At 41.8% G+C, this 18,415-nt stretch overlaps 1 protein-coding gene across 1 annotated transcript; it reads right to left on the bottom strand.

Annotated features, from left to right (window-relative positions):
- Positions 1–322: 322 nt before the first annotated feature.
- Positions 323–7,390, bottom strand: LOC113023605 (nicotinate-nucleotide pyrophosphorylase [carboxylating]). Its single transcript, XM_026169782.1, has 5 exons — positions 7,289–7,390; positions 3,961–4,217; positions 2,233–2,543; positions 666–797; positions 323–584 (listed from the first exon to the last, which is right to left on the bottom strand). The coding sequence occupies exons 2-5, from the start codon at positions 4,214–4,216 to the stop codon at positions 357–359; spliced, it is 927 nt and encodes a 308-aa protein (XP_026025567.1). The 5' UTR covers position 4,217; positions 7,289–7,390; the 3' UTR covers positions 323–356.
- Between the last annotated feature and the right edge of the window lie 11,025 nt (positions 7,391–18,415).

Consider the following 18,415-nt stretch of genomic DNA (forward strand, 5'->3'; position numbering starts at 1 on the left):
TGCTCTTTGGTTCTCTGAGAAATTTGGGGTAATGAATGTAACAGTTGGGCTGTAATATTTCCTGTATTGCATTAATGCAATACAGGAAATATTAAAAAAAAAAAAAAATCAGACATATTGTATTTGAGATCTGAAAGACTTTTCCTTTGGCCTACAACACTGTGCAGAGTGCAACATAATTTTAGGCTCATCGCTGATCCTTACCACAGAGAAATAAAGAGTAAGCAAACAAGATGCCTCAAACGCAGACGACTTTAAATGCAGTCTTTCTTGGAAAGTATTAATGTGTTAACACAACAATCACATTTTCCACAGTCTGGCATATTATTAGAAATGTTTTATTGGTGATTTTTTTATCAATCAATTTGCGGTTGATTAAACATCCTGTTTAATCGAGCATCAGGCTTTTGAACCTTGAGTGAAAAGTCCACCACTGGGCAGCCCTGCGTTATGCAGCCCAGAGAAACGATGTCCACATGTGAGGAGAGATACAGAGCTACGTTTTCTGGCGTGACTCCTCCACTGGCTTCTATCAGAAGAGCAGAGAACTCCTCCTTCAGTGCCTGAGCTGTGACTCGGAGCTCCTGCAGGTGAAAGAGGAGAAGTGTAACCATGGAACAAAAACAACAATCACCCTGGGTCTGTGTTTCTATAATATTCGCCACCTGAGGTTGAAAGTTGTCCAGCATGATGACGTCTGCTCCCGCTCTGGCTGCCTCCCTGCCCTCCTCTGCTGAGCGACACTCCACCTCAATCTTACTGCTGAAGCCGCACACCGAGCGGGCAGCTTTCACCGCCTGGGGAGCAAACGGGGTTGTGCGTTTGTGTTTGTCTGCTTTTTAGTGAGCACAGCTGACCTGATGAGAGCTGTGAGGCCTGAGCTACAGAATCTAGATAAAGGAAAGTAAAACAGACAAGCTTCCTCTTTGCTTTCCTGTGCAAAGAGGATGACTGCTTTCGGTAATCTCATGACCTCTTGTGAATCCCAGTGTTTTAAAATAAAATAATTTCACAACTTTTGTAAAACTATGTTAAAAAATTATGTTAAGGCTTAAAATCCCATAAAAACTGAACAGAGTTTTACATAGATTAATCTAAAAATTCAACTCAGGAATATTTCTTTTGCCTAGACGTAGCATCCTCTCAAATATCACCTTAGAAACAAAATGCAAACACAGGTATGCAGACTGATACTGCCAGTCGCTGCTTTCGTCATTTTTCCTCAGTCTTCTGCTTCTGTTATTACTCACACTTCTTGTGATGTATTCTTGTTTTGCTTCCTCTTTCAGGGCTTATTTATTGTTGAATTTCGGTAACAGCAAAAAAAAAAAAAAACCCAAACCCTTCCTTCTCATGTATTTTTGCCTGCTTCAGTCTCCTGCATTGAGTCCCCTCTCTGCCAACACATGACAGAAAAAACAAATCAAAAACAAAAGAAAACATGTCTACATGTAATCCTGCTTCTGTTTGGATGTTGCAAACAGAAACATGCCCCTTTGACAGTCAAAACCGTTACCTCAAGCTTTTGGTTTTGAATGTGCAGGCTGTCTGAGGTTTGTTGTTGATATAAAGTTCCCTGAGGTAACTGTAAATTTACAAAACAAATCTATGGGGTGTTTTTGCCTTCATTGTATACTTACAGTGAAGACAGGCAAAGAATGTGAGGAAGGGGAGCAAGGAGGGCACAGAAAATCAAAATATTTCATTAGAAACAGTGCAGCAGTATTGAAAATATTGATTCTCAAAACCTTTTCAAAACTATAGGAGTAGCTTTTGGATGGATGCATTCTTTCTAAAGCTGGCAGGGGCAGGAACTCTGGTTGCAAAAATAAATCAGACGGTATAGAAGTCTATTGAGAAATAATCATTTTATCACCTCAGATAACACTTTCCTGGTTTTATGGTCTGAAACTGAAAACATGATTATTATTTTTTACATTTTCTTATTTTTGTCAATTTTATAAACAAATAGAGTAAAATAAAGATAACCCCAAACAAACCTGAATCTTCAGGTCCCAGAAACCACTGGGTGATATCATGGTGGCTCTTTTATATACAGCCTATAGACGTTTCATGAAGCCCTGCTGTCTCTTGTTGATAGTTTTTGAGGCTTTTGAATCAGGTCTTCAAAATTCAGGATCCAACGTTATCAAAGACATTACTTTCAGTCTGCTGAACTTTATGCTGGAGTTTAGATTACTTACATTTTATGTACTGATCTTTGATGCCCACCTCTGTGATACTTCCCGATGCCCACACATGATTGTCCTTTAACATCACCATCCCACTCAAATCTTGTCTGTGCATGGACACGCCGCCAACCAACATGGCATATTTCTCCACCAGACGAAAGCCCGGAGTAGTCTTACGCGTGCCAGCCACCTCCCCGTGCCAGCCGTGTGCCTTTGCAATAGCCTGGAGCTGAGAGCAGCGGGTGGCAATGCCCGATGCCCGTGCCAGGCAGTTAAGAGCCGGTCGTTCCCCGAGGAGGAGGGAGTTTGCCGGGCCCCTCACCACAGCCGTCAGGGTGACAGCATCTTCACCTGTGGATAAAAGCAGGTAATATAAAAACGGATCTGAATAAAAGTCTGTAATTTACTTTGAGAGTAATTTACAAGAAGAAAACTGAATTTTCACTTTATGGAAAAAAAACTTTTATTCGTTCCCTGTTGAGTGGTTGATGTCATTTCCTGTTCCTATACTTTCAGCAGATATGTCGTTATGCTATTAATCTTCTTTTAGTGTTGTGTTTTGCCTTTTGGCTCCATTGTTGTTTTCCTACCAAAGATAGTTCTCTAGTTACTTGGAAATATTTTGGGATTTTGCTTCAGGTATACTGTATGCCCACATTTTAGTGTGTATGTGATACAGCTCTCTGTTTGCACTCTACAACCTGGGTTTGCCATTTATCTGTACTCCAATTATAAAAACTGTACAGAACTCTGTTTTGGTAACTATTCTCCATGATGTAAATATGTAAAAATTGTGTGTGTTTCTGTTCTGTGTCCTGTTCTGTTTGTATATGTGTTACAACCAAATTTCCTCTTGTGGGACAATTAAACTATTATTCTATTCAGTTAAATTATTTTCTGTTATATATTTACTGTTGTTCATATTAAACATGGCCAAACTTTCAGATGATGATTATGTCAGAGTATGAACAATTAATCTGTGTGAGCTGAAGGCTGGTGACTCAACCTTAGCTATCTTTTTTAACTCTTTGTTCTTTTGAAGTCAAAGAGAGTAACGATCTAATATCAGTGTTTCAATCAAACGGCTGGAGATGAGCACAGAAACATCACCCACCTGCTGTTCAAACTTTCTGTTTAAACATCAGCCAATCAGAGAAAAGTTGTCTTAAGCGGGGATGGGTTAAATAGCTTGTTTCAGACTGGATGAGCTGAGAGGTCACACCAAGACCCAGTGTAGAACAAATAAGGATTATTTTGAACTGTGAATCATGCAAAGCTACTCTGGTGCCCAGTAAAAAAAAAAAATTATGGAGCTGGGAATGAGCAGAAAAAGAACCCTCCAAAAAACTCAAACACACTCGATAGTGCTGAATGTTTCACACCCACCCATGACAGTAAATAGTCATGTCTTCTACACCTACGTCAACTTTATACTTTTTAACTGATAATGGGACTTTCTCATTATCAGGGTTTTTTTCTCCCTCAGACCTTCAACCATTGAATCATCAGAGCTTCAGAGGCCAGAAAGTCTCTAAAAGTAACAAGTGGAGCAATAGAGGCAGCAGCAAGTTAGCTTTATGTGGTTTCACACCTTTTCTGTTAGATGTTAAACTGGCTTCTGAAGGCCCATAGAATACATGATACATTTCCATTCATTATCTGCTATCTGACTCATGTGAAGTTCTTTGCTACTGCAAAGGTCACAAACACAAATTCACAGAACTTTTCTTGTATTTTACTGCAATGGAAGGAACTATGCAATGCCTACCGATCTCAGTTCCTTCCTGGTAAATCCAGTCCACTGTGCAGCCCACTTCAGTGAACACTGCTGTGAAGAAGGGACACCCAGCTAGGATGCTGTGTGGAGTTTTACACAACAACCTTGCTTCCACTTCCCGTGAGCCCACACACACTCCTGCAGGATCAAAGTTTGGCGTGTCCTCTGCCAGCCACTCCCGTGCCAGCCGGGTCAGGGTGTGGTGTGGGACTGAGTGCACAGCCGGGTGTTGGCATGGTGGAGACATACTACAAATGAGAGAAAAGAAAGTGATGAGAAACTTCAGTTGCTGGGAATGTTGACATGAAAATGAGAAATGAAAGCTGATCATAAGTCAAAAAGTCAAAGTGCTTTCTTGTCCTTTAATGACAATATGAATGAATGATTTGAGTCAATTCTGAGCATGGAGACAATCTAAATCTTGTTCCTTTTTCTTTCTAGTAAAGAATGGTAGTGAAGGAATTATAGAAAATCACAAATAGTGGATATTAATCTTTATATTGCCATCAAAAACACTTAGAAAGAGAATAGTGCCTGTGAAAACCTCAAGGAACAGAAATCTGGCACATACAAAAGTGAAGATCAACGACTGACACTGTGTGTATATACACAGGCGTACATTTTCATAAACATCATTTACATCTTATTTGTAAAGCTGTGTGAGTTTTTATCTCAGCCATTGTGGAATTCTGCCTTCTTTAATTTGCACACACAAAAAAATAATCAGGAAACAGGTGATGCTTAAAAAAACAAGCAATTATTATTTGTTATTTCTGCTCTAGCCCTAAAACTTTAACTCAACCCTGAAAGTCCACAGTGAGTTTCACTGTGGAGAGATTGTATTTGTCTGATATTAGCTTCTTTTCACTGGATGTCGATTAAATTCAGAACTTAGTTAAAATGCTTCATCTTTCACACAAAGTTCTACAATCAGGCCACATCATAGCTTAAATACTTCATATGACAGTAGAGTGCTTCACTCTCACACTGTGGTTCTTCCTCGGGCCCTCCTCCTGTGGAACCAGCTCTCAGTTTTGATTCAGGACAGGATTTAAATCGGCCTTAAATCTTCACTTTTTGACAGAGGTCGAGTTTGGGCTCAGTGTTATTATCCTGATATAGGCTCAGACTACTGTAAGACTTCCCATGGTGCAGTGCGCATTTTCCTCTATTACCCTCTTTATACTCGTCATGGATTTGTACACTTTCACTAAATGTCATTAACTTTTGCGTTCACGCTCCTGAAGTTTGCGTCCTTCTCTCTTTGTATGCAGCACATGGCTGCCCCTCCCTGGTGTTGGCCTCTTCCTGTTATATGGGAGTTCTTTCTCTCTACCATCGTCACATTTTTGCTTTCAGGTGGACATAGGTATATAATTAAAGTAACAACTTCATTTAAGTGCTATTTATGATGTGAAATTGAGACACTAATTCTAGAAGTGGAGAAGAGGAAATGTGTTTTTCTCGGGGGAGGCGGGACGATCTTAGTCTTCAGCTCAGTGAGGTAATTTGCTCTGAAAAGGTTCAGAACAAAGGGCAGAGGAGGGGGAAGGAGTGAGGGGAAGAGAGATATGGTGAAATCTACAGCAAAAGATCCCTGTGTGATACACTGTATTACTCATGCTGTTAGTTTAATCCACTTCTACACGTTCAATCTGATTTTCTACAGATGAAAAACGGGTGGTTTTTCTGACAGTTTTGTCCTGTTAAATAGTGGGCCGTTCTTCCTCCCCACTATCACTGAGTAGTGTTCGCAGCCTTTCAAAATAAAGCATCTGGAATCTGGAGATTGGCACTATATAAACACAAGTAAATTGATTCAGGACATGTGCATTTGCCTGATTCCTGTGCACGTGAACAATTTTGTCATTCAAAAGACACTCAGACATTCATATGATTTTAACATATATCTCTGGCTGAGGCATGGCAGTGAAAAACAAGAAGTGCTGTTTCATCACTGGGTGTTGTGTAATCTTGTAATCTTGGTTCAGGATTCAAAACTAAAACTAAAAAAAAAGACAAAGAAAAAGTCAGGTCAAAGTTCAGAACCAATGAGTCTCACGGACGTTTGAAACAAGATGAAAGCTGCACCCACGATTACAAAAAAAAGTTTTATCAAGTTGATTTGAAGCCAGCGGACACATTAATCAAACAAATATTAGTTTAAGGAAGGCATGGATTCAAGTTTAAACTGAATTCTGGGAGATCAGATGATCTTACTGCCACATCCTAAACTTACATCAGATGATAGCATTAATGATTTAGGTCCCTGAACAGAGCTGAACTGCTAAATATGAATTACTGCAGGTGAGAATATCCTCTTATTGTGACTGTAGTGGCTCTCACTAACAGATGGGTTTACAAGTAAACAGAAAATATATACAAAGAGAAGAAATAAAACTTCTATGGAAATGTTTTTGTTAATTTTGTCACGGTTCTGGGTCGCTGACGCAGCGTTTTGAGTTTATTGTTATTATTTTCTAGTTTCTCCTGATTTTGTATTAGTTCTTAGCGTTTAGTTCTTGTATTTTTAGTGTTTTATTATTCCTAAATGTGTTCTCCCCCCCCCCCTGTGCTCTGTTTGTGTCCCCGAGTTTGTGTTGAACAGTTTGTGAATTTCCTGTTTTACTTTGAAGGTCTGTGTCTCGTTGTGTCTAATTAGGTTCAGCTGTGTTCCCCTTTGGCGTGTCATTCCCTCGTTACCTTGTGTGTATTTATAGTGTGTGCCTGTCTATTTGTTTGTTGTCAGCTCGTCTGTGTAATTTGGTAAACCTCCGCGGCTCTCTGCTCGCTATTCTCCATGTCCTTATGTTTTCAGGTTTGTTCATTAGTTTTTCCCAGTCTAGGTTTTAGTTGCTCCCTGTCCATGACAAATTTTGTCATATAAAAAATTATATAAAGAGTTTTTCAAGTAAACAAATTTAAACAGGAACATCTCCAGAAAGAACCAAAACAGGGATACAATAAGACAACATTAAAATAAGAAATGATAAATAATAAAACAGTACAAGTACTAAAATGAATTCTAAAGTGTAACTCAATCCAATAAAACAGTAAAATGTTAATTTAAAACATTAATTAAAACAGTAATGATCAAAAGTAAAACGTCCTTATTAACCATATTTTATTAAAACACTAAATGTACAGTTTTAATTCACATTTAAATGCTTTAAAACATGTTTTTTTTTAACATTATCATTCCTTCAATCCAACTTTCACAAAAACATGTTGAGCAGAAGGATAATTACAATCACTGCGTATTCAAAGTCTGTTTTATGATTGGAACAGTGCGATAAAAGTAAATAAAATATTTACTTACGTCTCCTTCTCTATTAGCCAAAGTAGAAGTGCTGAGCACAGAGAGCCACTGGAAAAATGTTAACGTGGAATTTGACCCCAAGTCCATGTTGGAATGTTTACAAGAGTTAACACTGCAGGCTTTCACAATGATCCTTTTGACCACGTCTGATTTAAAGGTTGCTGAGGTCAGGCTGCTTATTTGTAAAAACGACCTGCAATAAATTCAAAGTTTTCAGCCAATACATCCGAAAAACACGCCGAGACTTTTTAGTGTGTTAATAAAATATTACAGGTTACAGATTCAGTGAATGAGTCACCTGGTCCTATTGTGATTAAAATAGATTAAGCATTATTCGACTTCTAGTAATTCTAGCATTTCAATAACATTGAACAGAACATGTTTTTGGTTTTTTTGGTTTTTAAGAGCCAAAGAGAAGTGAGTTTGAGCCCCTTTCCAGTGATACGGTTCAACAGTTTCTTTAGCTCAAGGAAAACAAGCACAGGAGGGGATGTCAGCGAGGACAGCTGGGAGATTGGACAGGATGGAGGGAGATCTCACCGGGAGAGAGCAGAGTTTGGTTAGACCAGGTGAGACTATTAAAGAATCCACAAGGCGAGTCATGCAAGGTGAGCGAGGTTCCTCACCTGGAGATGTGTGGGAAGGATGATTATACAGAGTCACTGGTTTGCTTTGGGGTGGTAGATGAGGGTAATAGGAGGATGGGCAGGCACGCGAGTCACCCACTGGAGGGTTCAACAGGAAATGACTAGCTCAACAGGGACAGATAAAAGATTCTGAGGCCTGAACTGCTTTTCAGAAACTCATGAAACACCAGAAACCAGAGAGACAAGAACACTCAAATAGAGCGCTTAGAACAGCACAGGAAACCCACTAGGGACTGATTACCACTCTGAAGAGACACAGGGCCAAGGAGTGGGAACCCCGGGGCTCCTTCCTAGACTCAGAGACCGTAAGAAAATGAGGCCAACCAGTGCGGGAACATGACACACGCTGTATTAATCAGAATTTGTCATTCACACATTAAAGAACTGGTTTCCAAGGTAAAACTTGGAATATGTTTTATCTCTGCTTGGACTGGTTCCTTTAAATCTGCATGCTTCCAGCCAAAATTGACTAAAAAAGAGAAAAAGTTTAACTATACCACACCTTGTTTTCTTGGAAAAACAAGGAAGTGAAATTGTCAGAGCTGGATACTAATGCAGAGTTTCAACAGAATGAACATTTTTAAAATGCTGTGAGAGCAAAAACCTCATTATGCTCTTTGGACATGCAGGTGTGTGTCTGCAGGAACCGGCCCAAACAGAGATGTATAAAAATAAAAGCAATCGGTGGAAAGAGCCACTTAGCAACGTGGACCACTTGTAAAGGGTAAAGGTTATTCATGGAGTCATTGCTAGTTAAGGTTAAATGAGTGCTTGCCTCAACAAGGCTCTGACTCTATGCCAGCCTGGCTAAACAATTGCATTTTTTCTATTTAGATTTATCACGTCCACATTATACAACTTTTTTGGAATTGGGTTTGTATTCCTTTTGGTCTTGTGACTGCTCTTAAAGTTATGTTTGCATGTTTGTCATCTGTGAAGCTACATTTGTGATGGTTTATGATTAGAAGTGGTCTGTTTTAAAAAGACATTTTAAATCTCAAGAAGACTTTAACAAGATGAAGAATTTATATAATAATTAAAAACATATTCAGATTTTGACCCCTCGGGTGCATAAGATCCTCCTTAAAGCTTGATGACCTTGGCCAGAGATGTTTTATGTATTTCTGAGGGAGCTGTAAACTAAAAGGGAAAGATTTGGTTTATTTTACTAATCTGCTTTATTTCTTTTTACGCTTTTTAAAAAAAATTGTTTCCAAGCTTGCATGTTAAACTGTATTGTTTGTTCTTATTCCTAATTTTATGATCTTTCTATTCCGTGCCTTGGAAAGAACTTTGTAACTTAACAGATTTTTATTATCATCAACACCAGAGAGTGGTTCTTACAAGGCTCTTATTCACTCTCAGATTTGCAGTTTTGATTAGATGGAGGTAAAAAAAAAATAATTTTTTTGCTGAAGTGTTTGTAAAGACCGGGACAAGGAGACCTGCTGTTTTCCCAGAAATCTCCCAAGTGTCTTCTAATCATAGAGCCATTTTTAACCTCACAATTGTGTAGCTGTTATTCCCTAGAAGTGCAGTTGTTAGACAAAGCATTGAACTGTTTCTGAATTTCCTCTTACAGGGCTTGCACAATTCTGTGGTCCCTGACTGGATTGAGAATCTACAACGTCTTTTATCATTGTAAAGATTTGTGTATGTTATTTACAAAAAAAGAAGAAGAAGAAGAAGAAGAAGAAGAAGAAGAAAGAAAATTTGACCCCACATCTTTGTCTTTTGTCATTTTCACATCCATGGCTGTGAACTTTCTGCATAAACTCGTGAATAGTGGTTAACAACACTGGTGTGTGTATATGTGACCATGGTACATACATTCAGTTTAAATGTCTTTTCTGACGTGAGAGTTTACAAAATGGACTTTATCTTTATTCAATATGGCCTAAAACTAGTGACTTACTCCGTGAAAGGCTCTTAGAAACACTTAGAAAAGTGTTTATTAAGGCCACAGATCAAAAAAGCTGAAGGTTGTTCTCTCATAAAGAGGCTGATCTCTTATTGGAAACAGGTATGAGAGACAACACAGGTGGGGTTACTCAGTGTAAGTGATTAATCCAAAAGGAAGGTGAAGGTTACCACAGTGTAATTTCATTAAGAATTACAAAAATAAAACAGGAAGTTGCAAAACTGAAACCCAGCATCATGAGTTTCCTTGTTAAAGACTATTACTCACATTCTTACGCATGGAAATACATTGCATGTGTCTTTCACATTGAAAAAACCAAATCTTTCAGAATATATTCAGAATATATATTTGTCTATCTTTCAGACAGACAAATGACAAATGGCTAATCTCCTGTAACCGGATATTGTAACTACTATGTTTAAATGTAACAGAAACTGAGCATTTTTTGATTATTACATAAGATAATGTGATGAATTAGGAAAGAATCAGCTGTGATGAAACACAGCGCTCTGTGAAACAGTCAATGAAACAATGGACAAACTTATGTTTGATGAAAGGTATCAAAAGCAGACTGAAGATTAAAAATGGCCTCCTATCACATCTCTTCCAGTTTGGTCGGGATGTGACAGGAGACGGAGACAGTTGCTCCCCTTGACTTTTCCAACTTTTCCATTCTTCAGTCTCTTTTTTTCAATACATAAGCGTCACACTTCCATACTTTTTGTTCAGTGGCAGTTTTGAGTATTTGCTCAAGTCAACGTGCTGCACTTCTGTAACCTGTACTGTTAGGAGACCTGGGTCATCAACCCAGAGTTTTGAGTTTTCATTATTATTGAACTTTGAATTTGATATTCTTTATCATTTCTAGTCTTTTGGTTTCTTTGTTAGAGTTCTCTGTCTTATTGTTTATGTCTCTGTGTTCTATAGTCCCTCTCCCCTGTCAGCCGTCGCCCCTTGTCAAGTCAGCATTTCTGTGTTATGTTTCCTGTTTTACTTTGAAAGTCCGTGTCTCATGTTAATGTATCCGGTTTTGCTTCCCTTGGTTCGTCAGCCCTTATTTGTCCCAGCTGTGTTTCCCTCACATTCGGTCCTCCTTACCACCACACCTGCCTGCACACAACACGTACACATACATGCACATATCTGCACCACTTTTATTTTATGTTTTTTTTTTTCCTACATCAGTTGCAGGACCAGTGGAGGGGGGGAGCAGGGGGTATGGAGGGGTGAGAGTTATCTTATATTGCTAGTAAAGCTTTAGGAGGCTGTAGTGGCCTTGGTTTTGTTGGTTTCATTTCTCTTTACAAGAGAATCCTACCCTATTGCTTATGTTTGGGGCTCTATAGACCCTTTTCCATTAGTACCTACTCCAATCAACTCTCCATGATTTGACCTGGAACAGCTGATTCCATAACAATTTAGTACCTCCAAATGTGCATAGTCGTTTTCATATCAACACGTCGGAGGTCTCGTGGCATAAGATAAAAGGCCTGGACTTGATTTGACGTGTGGTTCTTGCATTTGGAAGATTTTGCTGTGAACAGACAACATGCGGTCAAAAGAGCACTCCATGCAGGTGAAACAAGCCATCCTCAGGTGGGGTTGATTTTGGGGGATGTTGGGGGGGGACAGGATTGCACGATTTACCTCAACTATGTCACCTTAACAACAATTAAGTGTATCTTACAACCTAAGACCATGTTGTAATATACTTATTCTATTCTTTTTGGATTTTTTCATCTTTTTCCTTTCACAACCGTTGCACTGTTGTCTCTTTTATTGTGCTTGTTTTAAATGTGTGTATGACCTATTTGGTTAAAAAAAGGCCAGATCAAGGGAAGAGCTAGTGATATATGAAACCGTATCATCAGAGTTTAGGGTGGCAGTGATAAAAGTGTTTATATGGTAAATAAAAGTGAGAAGCGATACTTGTGGAACACCTGTACTGACAACAAATGATACCTTGCCTGAACACACCAGAAAGTCATGAATGATCAGACCACATCATATCTTAAAGATCTAACAGGGCTCTGTTGGTCATAACACCTCCCCCTTTTGTGCAGTAACTCCTCCCCTTTTGTGAGTGTGGACGCTTCCTCTATTTGCTCTTTAATAAATGCTTTGCTTCTTTTATTGAAATTTATTTATTTGTTTATTTTTATTGATTTTTATGCTGATTTTTTCCCTTTTTTCCGTATGAGCTTACCTGCGATAGCTTCTGGACACTTATAGATCATTAGGACTAAAATGTTCTTAACAGAAACAGCAACATTTTTATACACTCAACAAAAATATAAACGCAACACCTTTGTTACTGCTCCCATTCCCCATGGGATGGACGTAGAGACCTAAAATTCATTCCAGATACACAATATAACCATCCCTCCCAAACAGTGGTCACAAATCAGTCCAAATGTGTGGTAGTGGGCACATCTGCTATATTGAGATAATCCATCCCACCTCACAGGTGTGCCACATCAGGATGCTGATCTGACATCATGAGTAGTGCACAGGTGTACCTCAGACTGCCCACAACAAAAGGCCACCCTGGAATGTGCAGTTTTGTCTCACAGCAAAATGCCACAGATGCCACAAGCAATGAGGGAGCGTGCAATTGGCATGCTGACAGCAGGAATGTCAACCAGATCTGTCGCCCGTGCATTGAATGTTCATTTCTCAACCATAAGCCGTCTCCACAGGCGTTTCAGAGAATATGGCAGCACATCCAACCGGCCTCACAACCGCAGACCTCGTGTAACCACACCAGCCCAGGACCTCCACATCCAGCAGCAGGTTCACCTCCAAGATCGTCTGAGACCAGCCACCCAGACAGCTGCTGGAACAATTGGTTTGCACAACCAAACAATTTCTGCACAAACTGTCAGAAACCGTCTCAGGGACGCTCAACTGCATGCCCGTCGTCCTCATCGGGGTCTTGACCTGACTCCAGCTCGTCGCCGTAACAGACTTGTGTGGGCAAATGCTCACATTCGATGGCGTCTGGCACGTTGGAGAGGTGTGCGCTTCACGGATGAATCATGGTTCACATTGTTCAGGGCAGATGGCAGCTGAGAATGTCCCAGTTCTTGCATGGCCAGCATACTCACCGGACATGTCACCCATTGAGCATGTTCGGGATGTGCTTGACCGGCGTATACGACAGCGTGTACCAGTTCCCACGAATATCCAACAACCTCGCACAGCCATTGAAGTGGAGTGGACCAACATTCCACAGGCCACAATTGACAATCTGATAGACTCCATGCGACGATGTGTTGCACTGCATGAGGCAAATGGTGGTCACACCAGATACTGACCGGTTCTGGGTCCCCAGACCCCCAATAGCGCAAAAAACTGCACATTCCAGGGTGGCCTTTTGTTGTGGGCAGTCTGAGGTACACCTGTGCACTACTCATGATGTCAGATCAGCATCCTGATGTGGCACACCTGTGAGGTGGGATGGATTATCTCAATATAGCAGATGTGCCCACTACCACACATTTGGACTGATTTGCGACCACTGTTTGGGAGGGATGGTTATATTGTGTATCTGGAATGAATTTTAGGTCTCTACGTCCATCCCATGGGGAATGGGAGCAGTAACAAAGGTGTTGCGTTTATATTTTTGTTGAGTGTAGTTACCTTATCTTCAGCGCTCCGTGTGTCTGTGGCCTACACACAGCTGAAGCCTGATTACAGCGTCTGGGCACCGAACAGCCACGATAGCCTGGAAAGGTGCTAACCGCTAGGCTGTCACTTTCTTGCCTGGCTGATCCTCTCCTTGTACAAATGGGTTTCTGCTACTCTGCCACTGTGAGAGGCTCACTCCAACCCAGAGGACCCTGGGTGCGCACTGTCTCTCCAACTCCGCCTGGTGCTGCTCCTGTTTCACCGGTGGGCCCGCTTCTCGGCCCGCGCTTCCTTCAGTCGTCTGGTTCGCTCCTCACCATACCGGCGGTGGCGTCCTCCTCAGGTGAGCGACTCTCTTCCACCTCCGGCCCGCGCCTGATGCCTGCTCCTCTCCTGCGTGACTCTCCAAGTACGTCGCTGGTTGCTTCTGTTCCGGGTGTTGGGTCATCGGCTCCTCTCCAGCCACGGATCCGCAGACTTGGTATCGTTATTTCAAACCTCCGCCCACTCAGCCGCACATCAACCCCGATGACAGCTACTGATCTCACCTTATCTATGGCTTTGATCAACACTCGATCTCTCTCCAATAAGATGTTTTTTCTCTTCTCATGAACTGGATTTTATGTTCCTGACTGAGACCTGGCTACATGCTGGTGAGACTGTGGCTTTCTCTGAGCTTCTTCCTCCAGGCTGTTGTTTTTTCAACTCTCCCAGGTCCTCTGGTAAAGGTGGAGGCCTTGCCTGTGTTTTTAAATCAGTTTATGACTGTCATCAGATTTCATCTTTCTCCTTTTCTGGCTTTGAACTGCAGCTTTTTAAACTGAACTCATCTACTCCATTACTGTGTGCAGTAGTGTACCGTCCTCCCAAATTCAACAAGGACTTTATCAGTGAGTTTGGGGAATTCTTATCAGGACTTTCAGTAGATTTCGATCATTTTCTTATTGTTGGCGATCTGAACATCCATGTGTGTTGTCCATCTAAACCTCTGGTTAGAGACTTTGTATCACTGCTGGACTCTTTTAACCTGACTCAGTGTGTGTCTGGCTCCACACATGAGAAAGGTCACACACTGGACCTCGTCATGTCTCACGGCCTGAGTATCCACATCTCTGAAATCTGTGAGAGTGTATGTATCTCTGATCACCTTCCTGTTCCGTTTTCTGCCACTGCACAATATTCTGTTGCTGCAGTTAAAGCTCCTTCACGCCGCCACCGGATCATCGATACCCATGTACCATCCCAGTTCTCTGCTGCTTTCAACAACTCTGAGCTCTCCACGGCGGACTGGATTGACTCCCTGTGTGCAGAAGATTTAACTGCTCTTTTTAACTCAACATGCACTTCTATTCTGGACTCCATCGCTCCCCTAAAATCACTCCGTCCCAAAGCTCACGCTGAACCCTGGATTACAGACTCTGTTCGTGCTCTCAGGCGCTCCTGCAGGTGTGCTGAGAGAAAGTGGAAAAAGGACAAGCTGCACATTTCCTTCAATATCCTGAGAGACTCTCTTTTAACTTATCAGAAAGCTGCTAAAGAGGCTAAGTCCTCCTACATATCTAACCTGGTCAGCAGTAATGTCCATAAACCTCAGACTCTGTTTCGTGTTTTAAACTCCATTGTTAATCCTCATATGTCCACCTGCCTCACACCTTCTGCCATCCTCTGCAATGACTTTTTATATTTCTTTGTTAATAAGATTTCCTCCCTGCAGTCTGTCATTCCACCTCCACTTTTCAACCCCTGTGTTTCTCCCTCGTGCCACTCTGCCTTTAACCAGTTTGAGCTAATCTCTCTTTCTCAGCTGCATGAAACAGTCTGCAAGGTCAAGTCTACCAACTGTTCCACTGACGCTATTCCCTCTCGTCTTCTGAAGCAGGTCCTGGACTCAGTTGGACCTGTCCTTCTGGTCCTGATCAATGCCTGTCTCAGCTCTGGTTGTTTCCCAACACTTTTTAAGCATGCAGTTGGTCCATGCTTTTATTACTTCACGACTGGACTACTGTAACTCCCTTTATGCTGGTTTAGATCGTTCCTGTCTGCATTGCCTCCAACTGGTGCAGAACGCTGCTGCTCGCATGCTGACTGGTTCCAAAAAGAGAGACCACATCACTCCGGTCCTCTGCTCTCTCCACTGGCTCCCAGTTGCTTTTGGGATTGATTTTAAAATTTTACTGCTGGTTTTTAAGGTTCTTAACGGTACTGCACCTCCTTACCTGGCAGAGCTTCTTAGCATTTACCGCCCCAGGAGATCTTTGAGGTCAGCAGACCTGATGCTTTTAGATGTTCCCAGGTACAGACTAAAGACTAGGGGAGAGAGGGCTTTTGCTGTGGCTGCACCCAGACTGTGGAACAGTTTACCTCCTCACATCAGATTCTCCACAAGCCTTGGAACTTTTAAAACTGCTCTTAAAACTCACCTCTTCTCATTGGCTTTTAGCAAGGTTTAACTTATTGTTTTAATTTATTGTTTTATCAGTGAGGTGTTTTATGTACTTGTGTTTTATTGTATTTTATATTTGTATTTTATTGTACAGCACTTTGGTCAGCCTCGGTTGTTTTTAAATGTGCTTTATAAATAAACTTGACTTGACTTGACTTGACTAACTAGCAACAAGATGCCTTCCCTCTCCACAGATGACTACCACAGCCTCCTGCAGAAGATTGCAGTACTGGAGACAAAAATTCATCGCTTAGAAATAAACGTGGAGGTAAATGGACTGTGTGGAAATGAAACAACCTTGCCTTTGATTCAAAACAATGGCGATGAGCAAGCTAGTACACAGCTAAGGAGCACATATAACATGACCAAGAAAGTAGACTCTGTGCATTATAATAAATCCTCAAGCGATAATCCCCCCTTGGACTGTCTTGGTGCAAAACCAAGACATAAATCATGTCTCCTGGTAGGGGGAGGACGTATCACAGGCAGGGCACAGCGAGCTGAAATCTCTGAAACCGGCTGGCCTTCACTTCCTACGAGACAGAGAAGCTCTTCTACCCTGTATACAGGAGGAAACAGGACTGGACAACCGTGAATAGGAAGGTTAACAACAAACCTCCAAAACAACTGAATGTCAAACTGCAGAACAAATTTGCTCCACTATCAAAGGACCCTGGATCTATATCGGACAACCATCCATCTAAATGAATCAGAATCAGAATCAGAAAGGGTTTTATTGCCAAATGTTGAGCAGGTTTACAACATTAGGAAATTGCTGCGGTGCTTCAGTGCAAACATACTGTCATATAACGCTTAAATACACATGAAAATAAAAATAAGAATAAGAATTAAAAGTGCTAAGTAGATAGATATATACATGAGTGCAGGTGGTGATCAGTGCCAAACATGGAATGATGGTGGGCTCCCACTTCAGGTCCTGGGTGATGGTGGTACCCAGGAAGCGGAATGAGTCCACAGAGGTGATGGGGGTGTCAGTCAGGATGATGGGGGGGAGTGGGGCTGTGTGCTTCCTGAAGTCCACAATAATCTCCACTGTCTTCTGGGCATTCAGCACCAGGTTGTTGTGGCTGCACCAGGACACCAGACGTTCAACCTCCCTCCTGTAGGCAGACTCATCCCCGTCCGAGATGAGTCCAATAACGGTGGTGTCATCTGCAAACTTGATTAGCTTGACAGACTGGTGGGTGGAGGTGCAGCAGTTGGTATACAGGGAGAATAGAATAGAATTCAACTTTATTGTCATTGCACATGCACAGGTACAGGGCAACGAAATGCAGTTTGCATCCATCCAGAAGTGCTTTAGTGATATAGATATATTACAATAAATATTAGCAATAATATAGATATGTAAATATATTACAGAAGAGCAGAGGAGAAAGAACACAGCCCTGAGGGGAGCCGGTGCTGATGGTCCGGGAGTCCGAGACATTCTTTCCCAGCCTCACGTGCTGCTTCCTGTCCGTCAGGAAGTCAGTGATCCACCGGCAGATGGGATCAGGCACATTCATCTGGGAAAGCTTGCCTCGGAGATGGTCTTGAAGGATGGTGTTGAAGGCAGAGCTGAAGTCCACAAACAGGATCCTGGTGTAGGTTCCTGGGGAGTCCAGATGCTGCAGGATGAAGTGTAGGGCCATGTTGATGGCGTCATCTACAGACCTGTTGGCTCTGTATGCAAACTGCAGGGGGTCCAGGAGGGGGGCCGTGAGGGTCTTGAGATGGGAGAGAACCAGGCGCTCAAATGACTTCATGACCACAGATGTCAGAGCCACGGGTCTGTAGTCATTTAGTCCAGTGATCCTAGGTTTCTTGGGGACAGGGATTATGGTAGAGGACTTGAAGCAGGCAGGCACATGACATGCCTGCAGTGAGGAGTTGAAAATGCCAGAAAACACTGGGGCCAGCTCGTTTGCACAGTGTCTGAGGGTGGCAGGAGACACACCGTCTGGGCCGGGAGCTTTTGAGCATTCAGACTCTTAAACTGCTTCCTCACACCTGCTTCATGAATATGAAGAGTTGTGGTGGGAGGAGGTGGTGTGAAATCCTCTTTTGTGTGGGGTGAGGAGGGGGGTGTTGTAGGTGAAGTGTTTGACGGTGGTGATGGCTCTATGGAGGGGGGAGAGGTGGGGGAATGAGTGTCCAAAGTGTCTCTATTGTTGGGGCCGTTGGAGGTGTGAAGGCTGCCCGATGGCTCGTCAAAACGGCAGTAAAAGTCGTTAAGTAAGATCATTGAAAAAGCAGTTTCTCAACAGCTCAATTATTTCTTAAAACAGAATAACTGCTATGATGCCTTCCAGTCAGGTTTTAGACAGAATCACAGCACTGAAACTGCTCTGACCAAAGTGTTTAATGACATATGTCTGAATACAAACAGTGGAAAAATGTCAGTCCTAGTTTTACTGGATCTCAGTGCAACATTTGATACAGTTGACCACAACATATTACTCAAACGACTGGAGAACTGGACA

Source organism: Astatotilapia calliptera, chromosome 6, assembly GCF_900246225.1.
Source record: "Astatotilapia calliptera chromosome 6, fAstCal1.2, whole genome shotgun sequence".
In the NCBI taxonomy this organism is placed as follows: Eukaryota; Metazoa; Chordata; class Actinopteri; order Cichliformes; family Cichlidae; genus Astatotilapia; species Astatotilapia calliptera.

What these genes read in the sequence shown, in the direction of transcription:
- LOC113023605 (XM_026169782.1), bottom strand. Translation starts at nt 4,216, where the DNA reads ATGTCTCCACCATGCCAACACCCGGCTGTGCACTCAGTCCCACACCAC. An exon ending in CATCGGGAAGTATCACAGAG is followed by an intron (nt 798 to 2,232) that starts GTGGGCATCAAA and finishes TTTGCTCCCCAG; the next exon opens with GCGGTGAAAGCTGCCCGCTC. An exon ending in TGGACAACTTTCAACCTCAG is followed by an intron (nt 585 to 665) that starts GTGGCGAATATT and finishes TTTCACCTGCAG; the next exon opens with GAGCTCCGAGTCACAGCTCA.